The 17,513-nt window shown below is 45.6% G+C and overlaps 1 protein-coding gene across 2 annotated transcripts in view; it reads right to left on the bottom strand.

The window, feature by feature from the left end:
- Positions 1–17,513, bottom strand: part of LOC311143596 (plakophilin-4-like) — a 119,353-nt gene that overhangs the window by 42,497 nt on the left and 59,343 nt on the right. For both annotated transcript variants that reach the window (XM_084179446.1, XM_084179445.1), the window contains exons 4-7: positions 11,380–11,414; positions 3,791–3,922; positions 3,185–3,381; positions 2,210–2,771 (exon numbers count right to left, since the gene is read on the bottom strand). In XM_084179446.1, coding sequence (XP_084035572.1) covers positions 2,210–2,771; positions 3,185–3,381; positions 3,791–3,922; positions 11,380–11,414 — 926 coding nt within the window. The remainder of the gene's footprint in view (positions 1–2,209; positions 2,772–3,184; positions 3,382–3,790; positions 3,923–11,379; positions 11,415–17,513) is intronic.

Below are 17,513 nucleotides of genomic sequence, written 5' to 3'. Positions count from 1 at the left end.
CTGCAATGCCACACATTATGAAAACAGTAACCATTTGTAATCAACCCCTTCTTTTATAATCTGTGTGCCTTGGAATAGCAGCCATTTTCATAATCTACCTACATTCTTATCTATAGTAGATACCTAAAAGCAGCTCCTAGACTGAAAGGAAGAGGACAAATGAACATATAGTCTGAGCCATTACGCTTACTGTAGTGATAAATGGCCCACAATAGCAGAGAATCATTTCCCACTCTCTTCAAACAGCGTTGGGAATGCATGCTTGGTTTCTAGCTTCAGTGGAACACTAATCAATTAAACCTCAATGTTCCATAGAAGAAAGCCTCAAAATATCAGAAATTATTCTGGGGTGGAGAACAAATGGCACCCTATTCCGTATATAGCGTACTCCCTAGGACCAGGGCTCTGGTCAAAGGTAGTGCACTATGTAGGGAATAGGGTGCCATTTGGGATGCATCACGCCTCTTACACTTCCTGAATCAGCCGGGCCTTGTTTTCCCATACAGCTTTGTACCAAGAACAGAATCCCTGTTGTGAGGAATTATAGAACATAATTTCAGTTAAACTGTTTGCACCACAGTGTTCTTTCCTTCGAAGAGAAAGAACACAGAAAATTTAAGATAACAACCCTCCCGTCTCAGATGGAAACGACAAACGAGTGACAAATGCTCATTTCTGATGCAGTGGAAGTAGAAAAGCCTCTACCATTATTATACCATTCTTTCTTCAGACTCCCTGTCAAGCAGCTCATATTTACCGGCATTGAAATGTCAAGTCAGACTCCTATGGCTGACACCCAGGAAGAGAAACGACAACAGATCTATCAATCAACACACAACATATGAATTACTTAGAGGAGCTGTCAACCAGAGCACACTGATGCTCTCTGCATCTCAGGGGGAAGGCAGGCAGGCCTGCTGGCACCCTTTGCTTAACGACTCATTGCAAATTGAATGAACTTGACAAGGGAAACAAAATATATCAAATAATTTCTGGTAACTATTAAGTACCTTACTGTAATTGTCTTCAATTAAAATGGTTCTAAAATAAACAAAAATAGCTTCTTAGCAAAGAGCAATTTCTCAAGCAATAATTTTTCTAGGACTGTCTGGAATTGGTCTGAGTGGGGAAGGGAAAACTGAAAACTAGCTGTTATTGGCATAGAGGTTTGGAACTATTACCAGGCAGGCCAAAACTCCCTCCCACCAAAACAGACTGAAATTTCAGGCGGTCTTTTCAAACAGCTCTTACACTAAAAGGGTATTATCATCATTTACACAATTTCACAGTATTATTCCAACCTCAGTGTGGAAATATTTATAAAACACAGGAAAATCAAATTTTGGACTGCACTGGGCCTTTAACACACATCTCATCTATGTACTTGGGATAAAATCAGATAACCTACACAAACAACTAAGTCTTTGTAAATTATTCTTCAGCTCCACCATTTCCTTAAGAAACTCCAGTCTTAATCTAGTACCTCTAGCACTGAGTTTCTCAGTGGATATTGGGCTATTTGCATGTATTCAAGTGCAGTGGCAATACATCCAACTGTGTGAGTGGCTGGAAAATACATATCTGCCAAACCCTCTGGAGTTTCCCTTCAAGCAGTGGCCTGAGTTTCATGATGCGAGTCTACATGAGTCAGGGGCTGGCCCTGGCCCATGCCACAGACAGACATGGGCTTTGTCCCAAATGGCACCTTATTCCCTATATAGTGCACTACTTTTGACCAGAGCCTGACCAGGGACGATAGAGATCTGGTTAAAATTAGGTCTCTCTAGGTTATGCGCAGTGACTCACTTTGTGCTGCAGCATGCCAATGGAAAAGCTTTGATAGCAGAGCCACAGACTGGAGTCCATCTCTGATTATGGGGAGACGACCTTCATGTACTTATTATCAGGCATAATTGTTGACCTGTGCTCCTGTGACAGACTAGCTATCGTCAGCTGTAGCATATGTTAAACAACTAACCACTGAGTGAAGGAAGCAGAGGCAGCAGTAGTCTCATAGAGCTCTGGTCAAAAATATTGCACTATGTAGGGAATAGGATGCCATTTGGGAAGCAGACATTATCACCTGCCCTGTGAAGGTATGCACGTATGATCTCTGGAGAGAGTGGACACTTGGACAGAGTGAGCACACCCACTCTAGATAGCTTTCTGGGTATGTGTGTACAAGGGAGGAGAAGGCTGAAGAACTGACCTGTGAGGCTGTCAGGCCGTGGGATCATCCTCTCATAGACGTCATAGCTCTGAGCTCCGTAGGGGTCTGCATCGTGGTGGATCTGCGAGCGAGGCAGGGTGGAGCCATAGTGCTGGGGCTGGGCCGTCATGCTGGAGCGCCCCGGAGACGCCGACGACCCCCCTGGCTGCTGGGTGAGGGGTAAGGGGCCGTCCACCATCGTTAGGGGGGAGCCCATGCGCCCCGAGGCTGACCCCAGGGCCTGGTAGGGCGAAGTGGTGCGGCTGGCGCTGCCCGAGCGGGAGTTGGCACTGCCCATGCGGCGCAGGGCGGCAGGGGAACTCTTCTGGGTGTTGTAAGGGGAGCCTGCACGCTGGGCTGAGGGCAGGGTGGTGGAGAAGATACTGGAGAGGGGCTTGGGCTCGGTGACAATTGGCGAGCCGTAGTTACTCCCAATGGTGGCCCGCAGGGAGCCTCGGGAGGGGGACACACTGCTGCCGTAGGCCGGGGACTGGGTCCGTGAGGGCACCGAGCTCACCCTCCTCATGGCTCGACCCGGCGCTGCGGCGGTTAACACAGGGGCCTGCCAGGACAGACGAGTACAAACTACTGAGCAACCACCACATGTTTCAGCATCACATTTAATAGAGCCCTAAAATCTTTTTATGGTGATATTTTACATCCTCACAGAAAGTGTCTAGTGTCTTATGGGAGTATTATAGGATATGTTTCTCTCTTTTCTCTAACTTCCTTCCCATCTCCCAGCCAGTAGTAGCATTTGTGTGCTCAGTGGCAGTCAGTGTATGAATCATGACCATAGAGATGTACTAGAGAGCTCATCTCCTATCTTTGCTATAGCCACTTCTTTGACCACATAGATAGTGCCATTGAGGGCTAAAACTGACTTCGGTCCAAGTGTGGCCAAGTGCAACCCTCTATCCAACTCTATGGCTGTGACTGCTGCAGACAGTATACACTCTAGCTCCGTGACCTTACCTGGGCCTGGCCCTCGGCCCTGGCATTCCTCAGGAGGGTAGAGGTGCCGCCTGTGCCCGGGTAAGAGTGCGGCATCCTCAGGTCGGCCTTGGCCAGATTATTCTGGTTCTGGCTGCCGTAGTAGCTGCTGGCATCCTGGTAGCCACTGTCCGAGTACGAGTTCATCTGGGTGGAGCTGCGGGAGTTCCCTGTAGACCCTGAGAGACAGGAGAGAGGAAGGGAGGAAGAGAGGGAAAGAGTGAGTGAGAGAAACAGAGGGAGCAAGAGAGAGAGCAGAAGGAGAGAGAGAGGGAGAGAGACCGCGTGAGTGTTCTTCAAGCACTACAAATTTAGCTAGTCCACACAGTACTAATGAGTGGCCGTTTCCACCTCCATTCTGTAGCCATACACTGGCTCAATAAAACTATACACATCACATGTGCTTCTGAGGCTATCTGAGCAGTACACTTCAAAGCATCATTAAAAGGCTCTGACTCTGGTGGGGCTGAGAGAGGGAGTGTCCCAGCCTTGATGGGGGGAGGGAGAGAGAGAGAAGAGAGGAGAGCTAGAGCACAAGAGAAAGAGAGAACCACAGTGGAACAGACAGAGGTTGCATTAATAACAGACCCTCACTTTCATGGAGCGAGGTCTGCTCTGGGGAGTACAGGGCCACCTGCTCCTGCTCTGTTCTGAGGCGGTAGGTGGGCGACTGAGAGCTGTCCGTCACTCGAGACTTGGTGTCCCCGGAGGTCGAGGCATCTGGGAAAGAAAGGGATGACAAAGTCAGTGTTACCTGTGTGGCTTATTTGGTAGATCATGGCGTTTGCATTGTCTGGATCGTGGGTTCAATTCCCGCTGGGATCACCCATACAAAATGTATGCAGTATGCACACACTACTGTGACTTTGGATAAAAGTGTCTGATAAATGGCAAATGTATAATGGGAAAAATACAGAGTATACAAAACATTAAGAACACCTGCTCTTTCCATGCCATAGACTGACCAGGTGAATTCAGGTGAAAGCCATGATCCCTTATTGATGTCACAGGTTAAAGAAGGATTTTTAAGCTTTGAGACAATTGAGACATGGATTGTGTATGTGTGCCATTCAGAGGGTGAATGGGCAAGACAAAATATTTAAGTGCCTTTGAACGGGGTATGGAAGTAGGTGCCAGGCGCACCGGTTTGTGTCAAGAACTGCAACGCTGCTCGGTTTTTCACGCTCAACAGTTTCCTGTGTGTATCAAGAATGGTCCACCACCCAAAGGACATCCAGCCAACTTGACTCCCTGTGGAATGCTTTTGACACCTTGTGTGCAACTCAATATTAGGAAGATGTTCTTAATGTTTTGTACACTCAGTGTATATGGAAGAGACAGGAGACGTAGAAGTTAAAGAATTTAGCGTCGGGGCAATAACATCAATTCCACACTCATGTAAATGAAGTTTTATTATCATACTGATTCATAGGAGAGAAATGTGTGATGCTCCTATTTTGCTGTGCCAGGACACTGATGAAAATCCCCTCCTCAAAACTGTTCCCAAACTCTAACGTTTCCTGGCTGTGACCTAAATGGCACCCTATTCGCTATATAGTGCCCTGGCTCTGGCCAAAGGTAGTGCACTGTATAGTGAATAGGGTGACATTTAGGACGGACACAGCCCATGAGAACAGCCAGTAAGGCAACGAGGAGGAGGAATTACCACAGTACTGTCTCTCATAGCCTGCTGCACAATGTTGCTCCACAATCAAAATTGAGTTAAGTGTGACCGGCGTGAATGAGCTCCACTGCAATAGCTGCAACAATGGGATGTCAGAACCCAATAGCTAGCCAGTCAGAACCGGAGGGAGGGGCATTGTTGGCTGACTTATGGATGAGGGGGAAGGCTGAATTCCATGGAGGAGCCCTATGCTGTTCCTCTCTGGCTTGTAAGTGTCTCAGCAACCAGTTTCTTTGCCAGGGGTCGTATGAATTGACTGCAGCTACGGCACCTCAATAAATTCTGCTGCTGCAATTCTCGCTAGACCACTGTGTGCGGCACGGCGGACACTTAAATCTTTCAAAAGGCCACGTTTGCCGTGTGACTGATTTCCATAGCGTTGGGAAAAAGATCATGAAAAATTCATGCAGAGGATAAAACTAAATCGTTAAATGCAGTATTTACAGAACAATGGGAAATTATCTGAATAGGGTGTCGCTTCTGACCAAAAAGCAACTTTAATCCCCATAAACAAGTAAAACAAAGCTTCACGCATCCGTCCTGCTCCTCATAGCATATTAGAAGTAACTTTTCAGGTAGACAGTGATGGCGCTTTATATGACATTTCTGCCCTCAGGGCATCGCTACTGAGCCTTGACCCCGTTTGAGAAATTAGACTGTACACAATGAAAGAGTGTTACATCCCTCCTCCTGAACGGTGGGATTAAAGTGTGGGTGCGTCTGGTTAAAAGTAGTGCACTATATATGAATAGGGTGCCATTTGGGAATGCAGCCATAGAGTGTTGTGGGTGAGAGAGTGTGATTGGAGTGAAATGAGCTGCAATGTGTTGCTGTAGAGGATGATGACTATGTCTGCATGGGCTGCTTATTGCCCTCCCAGGCTTCCGGCCCGTCTGCCCGTCGCCAGCCTGTGAATTTCGAGAGGAAGTGTTACTGTGGAGAGAGAGGCTTTCTTTAACCTGGAGCATGTGGACAGCACAGTCACCCTATTCCCTATAGTGCACTACTTTTGACCAGGGCCCATAGAGCACCGGCCAAAAGTAGTGCACTATTTAAGGAATAGGGTGCCAATTGGGACGCTGACTCCAACTCTGGCTCTTAATGTAATAAGTGGTTGAGGAGTGCCTAGGGTAACAAAATAATGACCTGTGTATGAACTCAGACCATTATGGCTAGACAGCTGATTAAAATGGTGAGGAACAACAATACCCTCTCCTCTTCCACAGACAGGCAGCCTCTCACTTAATATCTACAAACACCAGCTATCATTTCTGTTTCATATTTGGACTATGGCCGCCTATTTGCCCTGGTCAAAAGTAGTGCACTATATGGAATAGGGTGCCATTTGGAACACATGTCCTTGTTCTTACTGTATCTCTCTGCTAGTCTTGCTTATGAGCAATGAACCAACTGGAGCGAGTGGTGGGCGATTCACTTAGTTCATTATACAATTAATAAGCGATGAAATACATTAGTAAAATGGACTTCATTATCAATTTGAGCAGCAGCAGCAAAGTAACTATGGTCCTACAAGTATCTGCGCTAAATAAACAGAGTTGGAGTGGAGGGAAAGTGTTACGGTCTGAGAGAGTGGGAGTAGCTGAAGAAAAATATTGAATCTGAAATGTGCCAGAAGAAACTGTTATCAACTCAGTCAGTAGTAGGGATTAACATGGGTAACCGGGATCCTGGGACTGTCCCGGGAACTCTCTTTACATTTCCCGAAAAAATTAAATGACAAGACCACGTAAATTACAACATTTTCCCCCACTAATGTCGCAAATAATGCAATTCCACAAAATACACAACATGCGCAGCAGCAGAATAGCAAAAAATACAATGGCACATTATCCAAACAGGTTGTCGCATGGTAACCTTTAGCCTAGTGTATTTACTCGCCATAATTCAAATTGCACACATAATTGGCACGACTGCGCACACGACCCGAATGCAGTTAATAAACCCTACAGGAACGCCCTACAAATAGCCTATAAAAGAACGTGTGCCTCTTTGAGCTGCCATTGTGAATCTTCATACAGTGACAAATTTGATAGGCCTATGCACAATTCACTACATATGCATCGGTCACAGACATGAAGTCTGTTAACAATACAGAGAGGCATGAGGGAAAATATATATATTCTCCTGTCCTAGAGCCTAGGGCTATTTTCCAGTCCGAATCCCAAAATCCTGACTCCTGTCTCGCATTAAAATTCCTAACTTTATTCTGTAATCCATACGATGCATTATCAAAGTACTCCTCTCGCCTACGCATGTAAAATAAAATAACCCTATAACATTTCCCCCGGTTCTCTTCGCTGTCTCTTATTGCTGTCAACATAGAGAGAGCGAATGCGTGATCAACAAACGTTATGAGAGTAGATATGGATATTTTATTAACAGAGTTGGTCCCCATTAAGATACCCATTTCCACTTTTCATCTCCCGGTTATTCATGAGCTGATCTGCCATCTGTATAATCATCAACTCTATTTTGCCAAATAGGAGATTTTCTGTCATTCATTGAAGGAGCCCATCTAGTACCGGGTCGGACCCCCCTTTTCCTCCAGAACAGCCTGAATTCTTCGGGGCATTCTACAAGGTGTCGGAAACGTTCCACAGGGATGTTGCTCCATGCTGACACGATGGCATCACGCAGTTGCTGCAGATTGGACGGCGGTACATTCATGCTGTGAACAGCCCGTTCCATCTCATCCCAAAGGTGCTATATTGGGTTGAGGTCTGGGGACTGCGCAGGCCACTCAACAACCTGCCCGCTTGACCCTATCCCCTCCTCTCTTCTCCAGACCATTTCCGGAGACCTTCTCCCTTACCTCACCTCGCTCATCAACTCTCCTTGACCGCTGGCCATGTCCCTTCCGTCTTCAACAGAGCGAGAGTTGCACCCCTCCTCAAAAAACCTACACTCGATCCCTCCGATGTCAACAACTACAGACCAGTATCCCTTCTTTCTTTTCTCTCCAAAACTCTTGAGCATGCAGTCTCTAGCCAACTCTCCTGCTATCTCTCTCAGAATGACCTGCTTGATCCAAACCAGTCAGGTTTCAAGACTGGTCATTCAACTGAGACTGCTCTTCTCTGTGTCACGGAGGCTCTCCGCACTGCTAAAGCTAACTCTCTCTCCTCTGCTCTTATCCTTCTAGACCTATCCGCTGCCTTTGATGCTGTGAACCATCAGATCCTCCTCTCCACCCTCTCCGAGTTGGGCATCTCCAGCGCTGCTCACTCTTGGATTGCGTCCTACCTGACAGGTCGCTCCTACCAGGTGGCGTGGCGAGAATCTGTCTCCGCACAACATGCTCTCACCACTGGTGTCCCCCAGGGCTCAGTTCTAGGCCCTCTCCTATTCTCTCTATACACCAAGTCACTTGGCTCTGTCATATCCTCACATGGTCTCTCCTATCATTGCTACGCAGACGACACACAATTAATTTTCTCCTTTCCCCCTTCTGATAACCAGGTGGCGAATCGCATCTCTGCATGTCTGGCAGACATATCAGTGTGGATGTCGGATCACCACCTCAAGCTGAACCTTGGCAAGACGGAGCTGCTCCCCTCCCGGGGAAGGACTGCCCGCTCCATGATCTCGCCATCACGGTTGACAATTCCATTGTGTTCTCCTCCTAGAGTGCAAAGAACCTTGGCGTGACCCTGGACAACACCCTGTCGTTCTCCGCTAACATCAAAGCGGTGACCCGATCCTGTAGGTTCATGCTCTACAACATTCGCAGAGTACGACCCTACCTTACACAGAAAGCGGCACAGGTCCTAATCCAGGCACTTGACATCTCCCGTCTGGATTACTGCAACTCGCTGTTGGCTGGGCTCCCTGCCTGTGCCATTAAACCCCTACAACTTATCCAGAACGCTGCAGCCCATCTGCTGTTCAACCTTCCCAAGTTCTCTCATGTCACCCCGCTCCTCCGCACACTCCACTGGCTTCCAGTTGAGGCTCGCATCTACTACAAGACCATGGTGCTTGCCTACGGAGCTGTGAGGGGAACGGCACCTCCTTACCTTCAGGCTCTGATCAGACCCTACACCCAAACGAGGCACTACGTTCATCCACCTCTGGCCTGCTAGCTCCCCTACCTTTACAGAAGCACAGTTCCCGCTCAGTCCAGTCAAAGCTATTCGCTGCTCTGGCACCCCAACAAGCTCGCCCACGACGCCAGGACAGCAGAGTCACTGACCACCTTCCGGAGACACTTGAAACCCTACCTCTTTAAGAAATACCTGGAATAGTATAAAGTAATCCTTCTTCCCCCACCCCCCCATTAAAAAAAAAAGAAAAGAAAAAAAAGTGGTTGTCCCACTGGCTATCATAAGTTGAATGCACCAATTTGTAAGTCGCTCTGAATAAGAGCATCTGCTAAATTATGTAAATGTAAAGTAAACTGAACTCGCTGTCATGTTCCAGGCAATGTTTTTCCACTCCTCAATTGTCCAGTGCCCACTGGAGCCGCTTTTTCTTGTTTTCAGCTGATAGGAGTGGAACACGGTGGCTGCAATAGCCCATCCGTGACAAGGATCGACGAGTTGTGCGTTCCGAGATGCCGTTCTGCACACCACGGTTGTACTGCGCTGTTATTGGTCTGTTAGTGGGCCGCCTGTCAGCTTGCACGATTCTTGCCATTCTCCTTCGACCTCTCATCAACAAGCTGTTTTCGCCCACAGGACTGCCGCTGACTGGATGTTTTGTTTGTTTGTCGCACCATTCTCGGTAAACCCTAGACACTGTCACACGTGAAAATCCCAAGCCCAGGACGGCATCCATTTCTGAGATACTGGATCCGGCGCACCTGGCACCGACGAACATACCACGCTCAAAGTCGCTTAGGTCAATCGTTATGCCCATTCGAACGTTCAATCGAACAGTAACTGAATGCCTCGATGCACGTCTGCCTGCTTTTATATAAGCCACGGCCACTTGACTCACTGGCTGTAGGAGCGATCCATTTTCGTGAACCGGCAGTGTACCTAATAAACTGTCCAGTGTATACAGCGCATTTGGAAAGTATTCAGACCGCTTGACTTTTTTCACATTTTGTTACGATACATCCTTATTCTAAAATGGATTAAATAAATGAAAAGTATCATCAATCTACACACAATACCCCATAATGACAAAGAGAAAACAGGTTTTTGCAAATGTATAATTTTTTTTTTTTTAAAATACCTTATTTACATAAGTATTCAGACCCTTTGCTATGAGACTCAAAATTGAGCTCAGGTGCATCCTGTTTCCATTGATCATCCTTGAGATGTTTCTATAACTTGGAGTCCACCTGTGGTAAATTCAATTGATTGGACATGATTTGGAAAGGCACACACCTGTCTATATAAGGTCCCACAGTTGACAGTGCATGTCAGAGCAAAAACCAAGCAATGAGGTCGAAGCAATTGTCCGTAGAGCTCCGAGACAGGATTGTGTCAAGGCACAGATCTGGGGAAGGGTACCAAAAAATGTCTGCAGAATTGAAGGTCCCCAAGAACACAGTGGCCTCCATTATTCTTAAATGGAAGAAGTTTGGAACCACCAAGACTCTTCCTAGAGCTGGCCGCCCGGCCAAACTGAGCAATCGGGGGAGAAGGGCCTTGGTCTGGGAGATTACCAAGAACCTGATGGGTTCCCATGGTGAAGCGTAGTGGTGGCAGCATCATGCTGTGGGGATGTTTTTCAGCGGCAGGGACTAGGAGACTAGTCAGTATTGAGGGAAAGATGAACAGAGATTCTTGATGAAAACCTGCTCCAGTGCGCTCAGGACCTCAGATTGGGGCGAAGGTTCATCTTCCAACAGGACAACGACCCTAAGCACACAGGCAAGACAATGCAAGAGTGGCTTCGGGACAAGTCTCTGAATGTCCTTGAGTGGCCCAGCCAGAGCCCGGACTTGAACCCGATCAAACATCTCTGGAGAGACCTGAAAATAGCTGTGCAGTGACACTCCCCATCCAACCGGCGCTTGAGAGGATATGCAGAAAAGAATGGGAGAAACTCCCCAAATACAGGTGTGCCAAGCTTGTAGCATCATACCCAAGAAGATTCGAGTCTGTAATCGCTGCCAAAGATGCTTCAACAAAGTACTGAGTAAAGTGTCTGAATACTTACGTAAATGTGATATTTCAGGGGTCTTTTCATTATAAATTTGCAACAATTTCTAAAAACCTGTTTTTTCTTTGTCATTATGGGGTATTGTGTGTAGATTGATGAGAAGAAAAAGTGAAAGGGTCTGAATATTTTCTGAATGCACTGTATCCATGGCATGGTATCATGGTATGGTTTTCAATGATTCACAATAATATCAGTCAGGGTATGGTGACATGGACTTTGTGTCCCAAATGGCACCCAATTCACTATATAGTGCACTACTTTTGACCAGAGCCCTCTAGGCCCTGGTCAAAATGTGTGCACTATAAAGGGAATGGGGAATGTGTCAGACATGGTGTAGGGAAGGATGATCAGACTGTACCTGCAGATCTCCAGGGGAGGGACTTCTCAGACGAGCTGAAAGACAAAAAGAGAGAAGGTCTTAGTACATGTACAAATATTAGACAGAAAGTGAATGTTCTCAACATGACACTTGTTTAAATTCATACAGCAGATATCCAGCAGAGATCCTCCGAATGCTTTCAAATGGGCCTATTTTACTTGTGCTTGAGATAAGTGTGTCTCATGCCTCTGGCCATCGTAAGTTCAGATGCAATCAGAGCATTCATAGATCGGACAAAATAGAAAGAAACAGAGATAATTGTTGTGGCCAGTGCAGCATATGCCTACATACAAATAACATGGTTACAACCAAACATTTAAATATGATTCAAAATGGTTGTTTCTCCTCTCTAGTTGCACAGGAGGCCTTCGTGACAGGTGGTCTTTACTGCCACGACAGACAGAGAACGAGGAGGATCATCCTTTTCCATGAGGTTGTGTCGGTTATTTTTCATCCTCGCCAGTCCTTAACATTTACATTTACATTTTAGTCATTTAGCAGACGCTCTTATCCAGAGCGACTTACAGGAGCAATTAGGGTTAAGTGCCTTGCTTAAGGGCACATCGACAGATTTTTCACCTAGTTGGCTCGGGGATTAGAACCAGCGACCTTTCGGTTACTGGCACAACGCTCTTACCCACTAAGCTACCTGCCGCCCTAAGAAACACACTTTGCGAACAAACGGAAAAGGTCAGGCTTGACCATCTATCCTGATGGGGTCTGAGGCTCTGATAGGCTCGGAGGCTGAAGACCAGCTGCTAGCCCTGCTACTAGAGTAAATAGAAAAAACCTATTGATCTCTGAGCAAAAATGCCAATGCCCCGCCGATAATAAAACATAGACGGAAGCAGGCAAGCATGACACGTGTGCACACACATACACGGACAGACGGACGTGCGCACACACACACACACGGATGGCTGCACACATGCACGGACACACACACGGATCTGCCTGTTCTGAGTTACTACTGCATGCTGAGCATACGCAACGATGACATGGATGCCGGTGCATATTTCTCAGCAATAAAGGGGCAGTTGTCTCCCAAGAATAATGAGGGATACAGCTTGGTGGCCAGAGAGAGAGGCCACATTAAAACACATTATGGCCCTCAGACAAACACTGAGGCTACGCTCCAAATGACGCCCTATTCCCTATACAGTGCACTACTTTTCCCTGGTCAAAAGTAGTGCACTACATAGGGAATAGGGTGCCATTTTGGACGCAGCCTGGGCATGCTGGTAATGCTGGTATTGCAGAACCAAGTGGATGTATAGGTAGGGAGTGTGATGGATGGTGGGGTCAGTAGTGCCTGGTCCTGGATCAGTGGAGAGGTGGGCAGGCAGAAAGCTCAAACTGATGCCAGAGACTAGAGGCAGCCATCCCAATCATGGGCCTGGGAAAGTGCTGAGGCAGGAGAGGAGAGGGCCAGGGCTTAACGGATGAGCCCATTCCTACTGAAGCCAACCAGAGAGCAACTCTGTTGTAGTGTCCCAAGTGGGCACCTTACTCTCTATATAGTGCACTACTTTTGACCAGGGCGCAAAGGACATACAGTAGATCCTATTTGGCTCTGGACAAACGTTGCGCACTATGTAGGGAATAGGGTGCCATTTGGGACGCTCACTCTGTCTGTAAGAGGCCATAAAACTAGGCCCCAAGTTGCTACGCTATAGTATACCTCAGCCACTTCAACATGATTATAGGGGGGGAAGACATTTACATTTTAGTCATTTAGCAGACGCTCTTATCCAGAACGACTTACAGTTAGTGAGTGCATGCATAAAAAAAATGTCATACTGGTCCCCCGTGGGAATTGAACCCACAACCCTGCCGTTGCAAGCGCCATGCTCTACCAACTGAGCTACACGGGACTCTCAAAGCAGAGAGCAGCACTAAACTAAAGCGCACCAAGTCCAAACCTGTAAAAGCTTTAACTAATAGCCACCTGGACCGGCCAGCTTCAATTAGAAAAGGACCTTTCAAACATAGAGCAATTTACAGGGCATTTCTAATGCTCAAGCCATCTAGAATACTTATGTGAGCGCTGGACCTAAAAGCAGGGTTCCCACCCATGTGCTTTCCAAGGAAATATCTAGTGGGTCATTATTGCCATGCACCTTGGTTGTTCCACCAATTCAGTGCCTTTTGAGATGTGCAACTTGGTGAAAAACATTTGATTTCACCTAATTTTAACATTCTGTCATAAAGAGCACATGTTCAACTTAATAAAAAACATGTTCTCATCAAGAGGTTAATAAAAAAAGTACTATAGTAAGATCTTATTAAGTGCCAAATAGAGTAAATGGGTTGAACGTAACAGGATTGACCGTAACAGGGTTGACACTTTCATCTTAAATCAGCCATCAGCCAATTGTGACAGGGGAAATTGAAGCTTGTTGTGTGCAACAGGAAGAGGTAATTGAATGCAAGCTTCCCCCAAAAAATTTAATTGCTAAAACATTTATGGGTAACAGGGTTGACGTATTATGAAAATTGCCAATGAGAGTAGAACCAGCTCAACTGCTTTTACACTATGATTTGACTATTATATGTTCAATGTTTCTTTAGATCTTTTTTTTTTTTTTAAGGAATAGTTAAACCATATTACAATTAGAGTTCAGCTCACGTAACAGGGTTGACAAAATGAGGGACAGGTTTTTTACCTTAAAATTAATCACTAATCACAGGAAATAAATACCAATCTTAAGAAATGACTGTCAAAGCAACAAAATAAATAGGGCTTTACAATGATGGTGAAAACTTGGAGAAATGGGTTACAATCTTCCTGGAAGTCACATAGGGTGAATGGAGGGACATGTCAAAATGCAGAATTCTTTATTCATATTAAAAATGAGATTTATTGAATTCTCCATGTGGTCTATATTAAAGGGCACTTCATTGATTATAACAGGCTTTTAAAATGCAATATTGGTGAACATTTTACTTAAAGGGGCAATGCAGTTAAAACATGATTTTCCTGTTTTTAAAAATAATATTTCCACACTAGAAGGTCCAAATTCCAAATGAATTGTGAAAATGATAATGCCCTTTTTGTGTAAGAGCTGTTTTTTAAAAAAATCCTGGAATTTCAGCCTGTTCAGGTGGAATGGAACTTTTGGCCCACATCATTACGTCACAATGTGATCTTATTATAATAAACCAATGACTGCTCATCTGGGTAAGGGCGTGGGCTCTAGACCATCCTGTCAACCAATCAGGGCTGTTATGTAAATATCTTCAAATTTGTTTCCTAACGCCCACATGAACAGACTGAGCATTTCAATGGCCAAAGGCGGCTCAGGGAAATAAATGATTCAAATACATATTTGAGTTATTTTCATTAAATAAACACACACACTGATTTATTAGACATACAGTGATGATTTAAAAATAAAATTACAAAGACTGCGACAGAAAGTGTGGAACGACCCAGCTGCTGTTGCCGTTTGCTGACTGGATCTTTCCATTTCATGGAATGTTAAATGAACTTATAGAATTCGGCAGTGGTGGAAAAAGTACCCAATTGTCATACTTGAGTAAAAGTAAAGATACCTTAATAGAAAATGACTCAAGTAAAAGTGAAAGTCACCCAGTAAAATAGTCCTTGAGTAAAAGTCTAAAAGTATTTGGTTTTAAATATCCTTAAGCATCAAAAAGTATCAAAGGAAAAGTAAAAATAATTTCAAATTCCTTGTATTTTTATTTTTTTATTTACGGATAGCCAGGGACACACTACAACACTCAGACATAATTTACAAACAAAGCATTAGTGTTTAGTGAGTCCGCCAGATCAGAGGCAGTAGGGATGACCAGGGATGTTCTCTTGATCAGTGTGTGAATTTAACCATTTTAGAGTACTTTTGGATGGCAGGGAAAATGTATGGAGTAAAAAGTACATTATTTTCTTTAGGAATGTAGTGAAGAAAAAGTAAAGTATAAATAGTAAAGTAAAGTACAGACACCCAAAAAAACTACTTAAGTAGTACTTTAAAGTATTTTTACTTAAGTACTTTACACCACTGGAATTAGGGGAGGGCGATCTGCATGCCAACGAGGCGCAGGCAATTAAAAGAGGAAGCTAGGAGAGGTGTGCTCCACTGAGCCATGGCAGATGATGTGGCACAACATTACATACCAAATGCCACCCTAGTTCATTTATAGGTCCCTACTTTTGACCAGGGCCCATAGGGGCGGACCATAAAACTCTGGTCAAAAGTAGTGCACTATATAAGGAATAGGGTGCCCTTTGGGACGTGGCCACAAACTCCTGCTATCGTCATACGCAGTCTCACAGTCACAGCAGCCTGGGTGAGTGGAGGGAGACGGACAGTAAACTGCTGATACTCAAACATTACAACAACAAAAAACATCCCTGACAGCAAAACTTTAGCTCACACCCACATCACTCCGGTGGTAAGCTACAAAGGGGAAGTGTTTACGCCTTCCATTCCAGTGAAGGGTGAAGTTGCCCTTAGACGCTGATCTTGGGTCAGTTTTGCATTTCCCCGACAAATGGTTAAGGAAAACATTCAAAAAGGATCTTTCAGTCTTTTCTTCATTAGTCCACCAAGAAGCAAAGTGTCACCTGCCACATCATGATGCAAAATGCATTTGCAAAATTGTAACTACTTCCCCAGAGTCAGATGAACTCATGGATACCATTTTTATGTCTCTGCGTGCAGTTTGAAGGAAGTTGCTAACTAGCGCTAGCGCAATTGCTAGCTAGCGTTAGCACAATGACTGGAAGTCTATATCAGATACTAAAGACTTCCACAAGTTAATCTGAATGGGGAAGTAGATATCCAGAAGTATCCCTTTAAGTTTAGGATTGGGGGAGGGGAAGCTGATCCTAGATCTGTACCTAGGGGAAATTTCACTCCGGAGCTTCCATTCCCCCAGTGGGAGGTCTCATCAGTCTCAACCCACCCAGAAAGTTTGGCCGCTGGTCAAATCGTACCACCCCTGATGCCTGTATTTTTCCCCCTCATCAATCTACACACAATACCCAATAATGACAAAGCGAAAACAGGTTTAGACATTTTCGCAAATGTATTAAAATAAAAAAACAGAAATACCTTATTTACATAAGTATTCAGACCCTTTGCTATCAGACTCAAAATTGAGCTCAGGTGCATCCTGTTTCCATTGATCATCCTTGAGATGTTTCTACAACTTCATTGGATTCCACCTGTGGTCAATTCAATTGATTGGACATGATTTGGAAAGGCACACACCTGTCTATATAAGGTCCCACAGTTGACAGTGCATGTCAGAGCAAAAACCAAGCCATGAGGTCGAAGGAATTGTCCGTAGAGCTCCGAGACAGGATTGTGTCGAGGTTACAGATCTGGGGAAGGGTACCAAACAATTTCTGGAGCATTGAAGGTCCCAAGAATACAGTGGCCTCCATTCTTAAATGGAAGAAGTTTGGAACCACCAAGACTCTTCCTAGAGCTGGCCGCCCGGCCAAACTGAGCAATCGGGAGAGAAGGGCCTTGGTCAGGGAGGTGACCAAGAACCCGATGGTCACTCTGACAGAGCTCCAGAGTTCCTCTGCGGAGATGGGAGAGCCTTCCAGAAGGATAACCATCTCTGCAGCACTCCACCAATCAGGCTTTTAAGGTAGAGTAGCCAGACGGAAGCCACTCTTCAGTAAAAGGCACATGACAGCCCGCTTGGAGTTTGCCAAAAGGCACCTAAAGACTCTCAGACCATGAGAAGCAAGACTCTCTGGTCTGATTAAACCAAGATTGATCTCTTTGGCCTGAATGCCAAGCGTCACGTCTGGAGGAAACCTGGAACCATCCCTACGGTGAAGCATGGTGGTGGCAGCATCATGCTGTGGGGATGTTTTTCCATCGGCAGGGACTGGGAGACTAGTCAGTATTGAGGGAAAGATGAACGGAGCAAAGTACAGAGAGATCCGTGATGAAAACCTGCTCCAGAGCGCTTAGGACCTCAGACTGGGGCGAAGGTTCACCTTCCAACAGGACAACGACCCTAAGCACACAGCCAAGACAACACAGGAGTGGCTTCGGGACAAGTCTCTGAATGTCCTTGAGTGGCCCAGCCAGAGCCCGGACTTGAACCCGATCTAACATCTCTGGAGA

Source organism: Coregonus lavaretus, assembly GCF_964263955.1.
Source record: "Coregonus lavaretus genome assembly, chromosome: 16".
In the NCBI taxonomy this organism is placed as follows: Eukaryota; Metazoa; Chordata; class Actinopteri; order Salmoniformes; family Salmonidae; genus Coregonus; species Coregonus lavaretus.
This window is presented reverse-complemented; position numbering and strand designations above follow the sequence as displayed.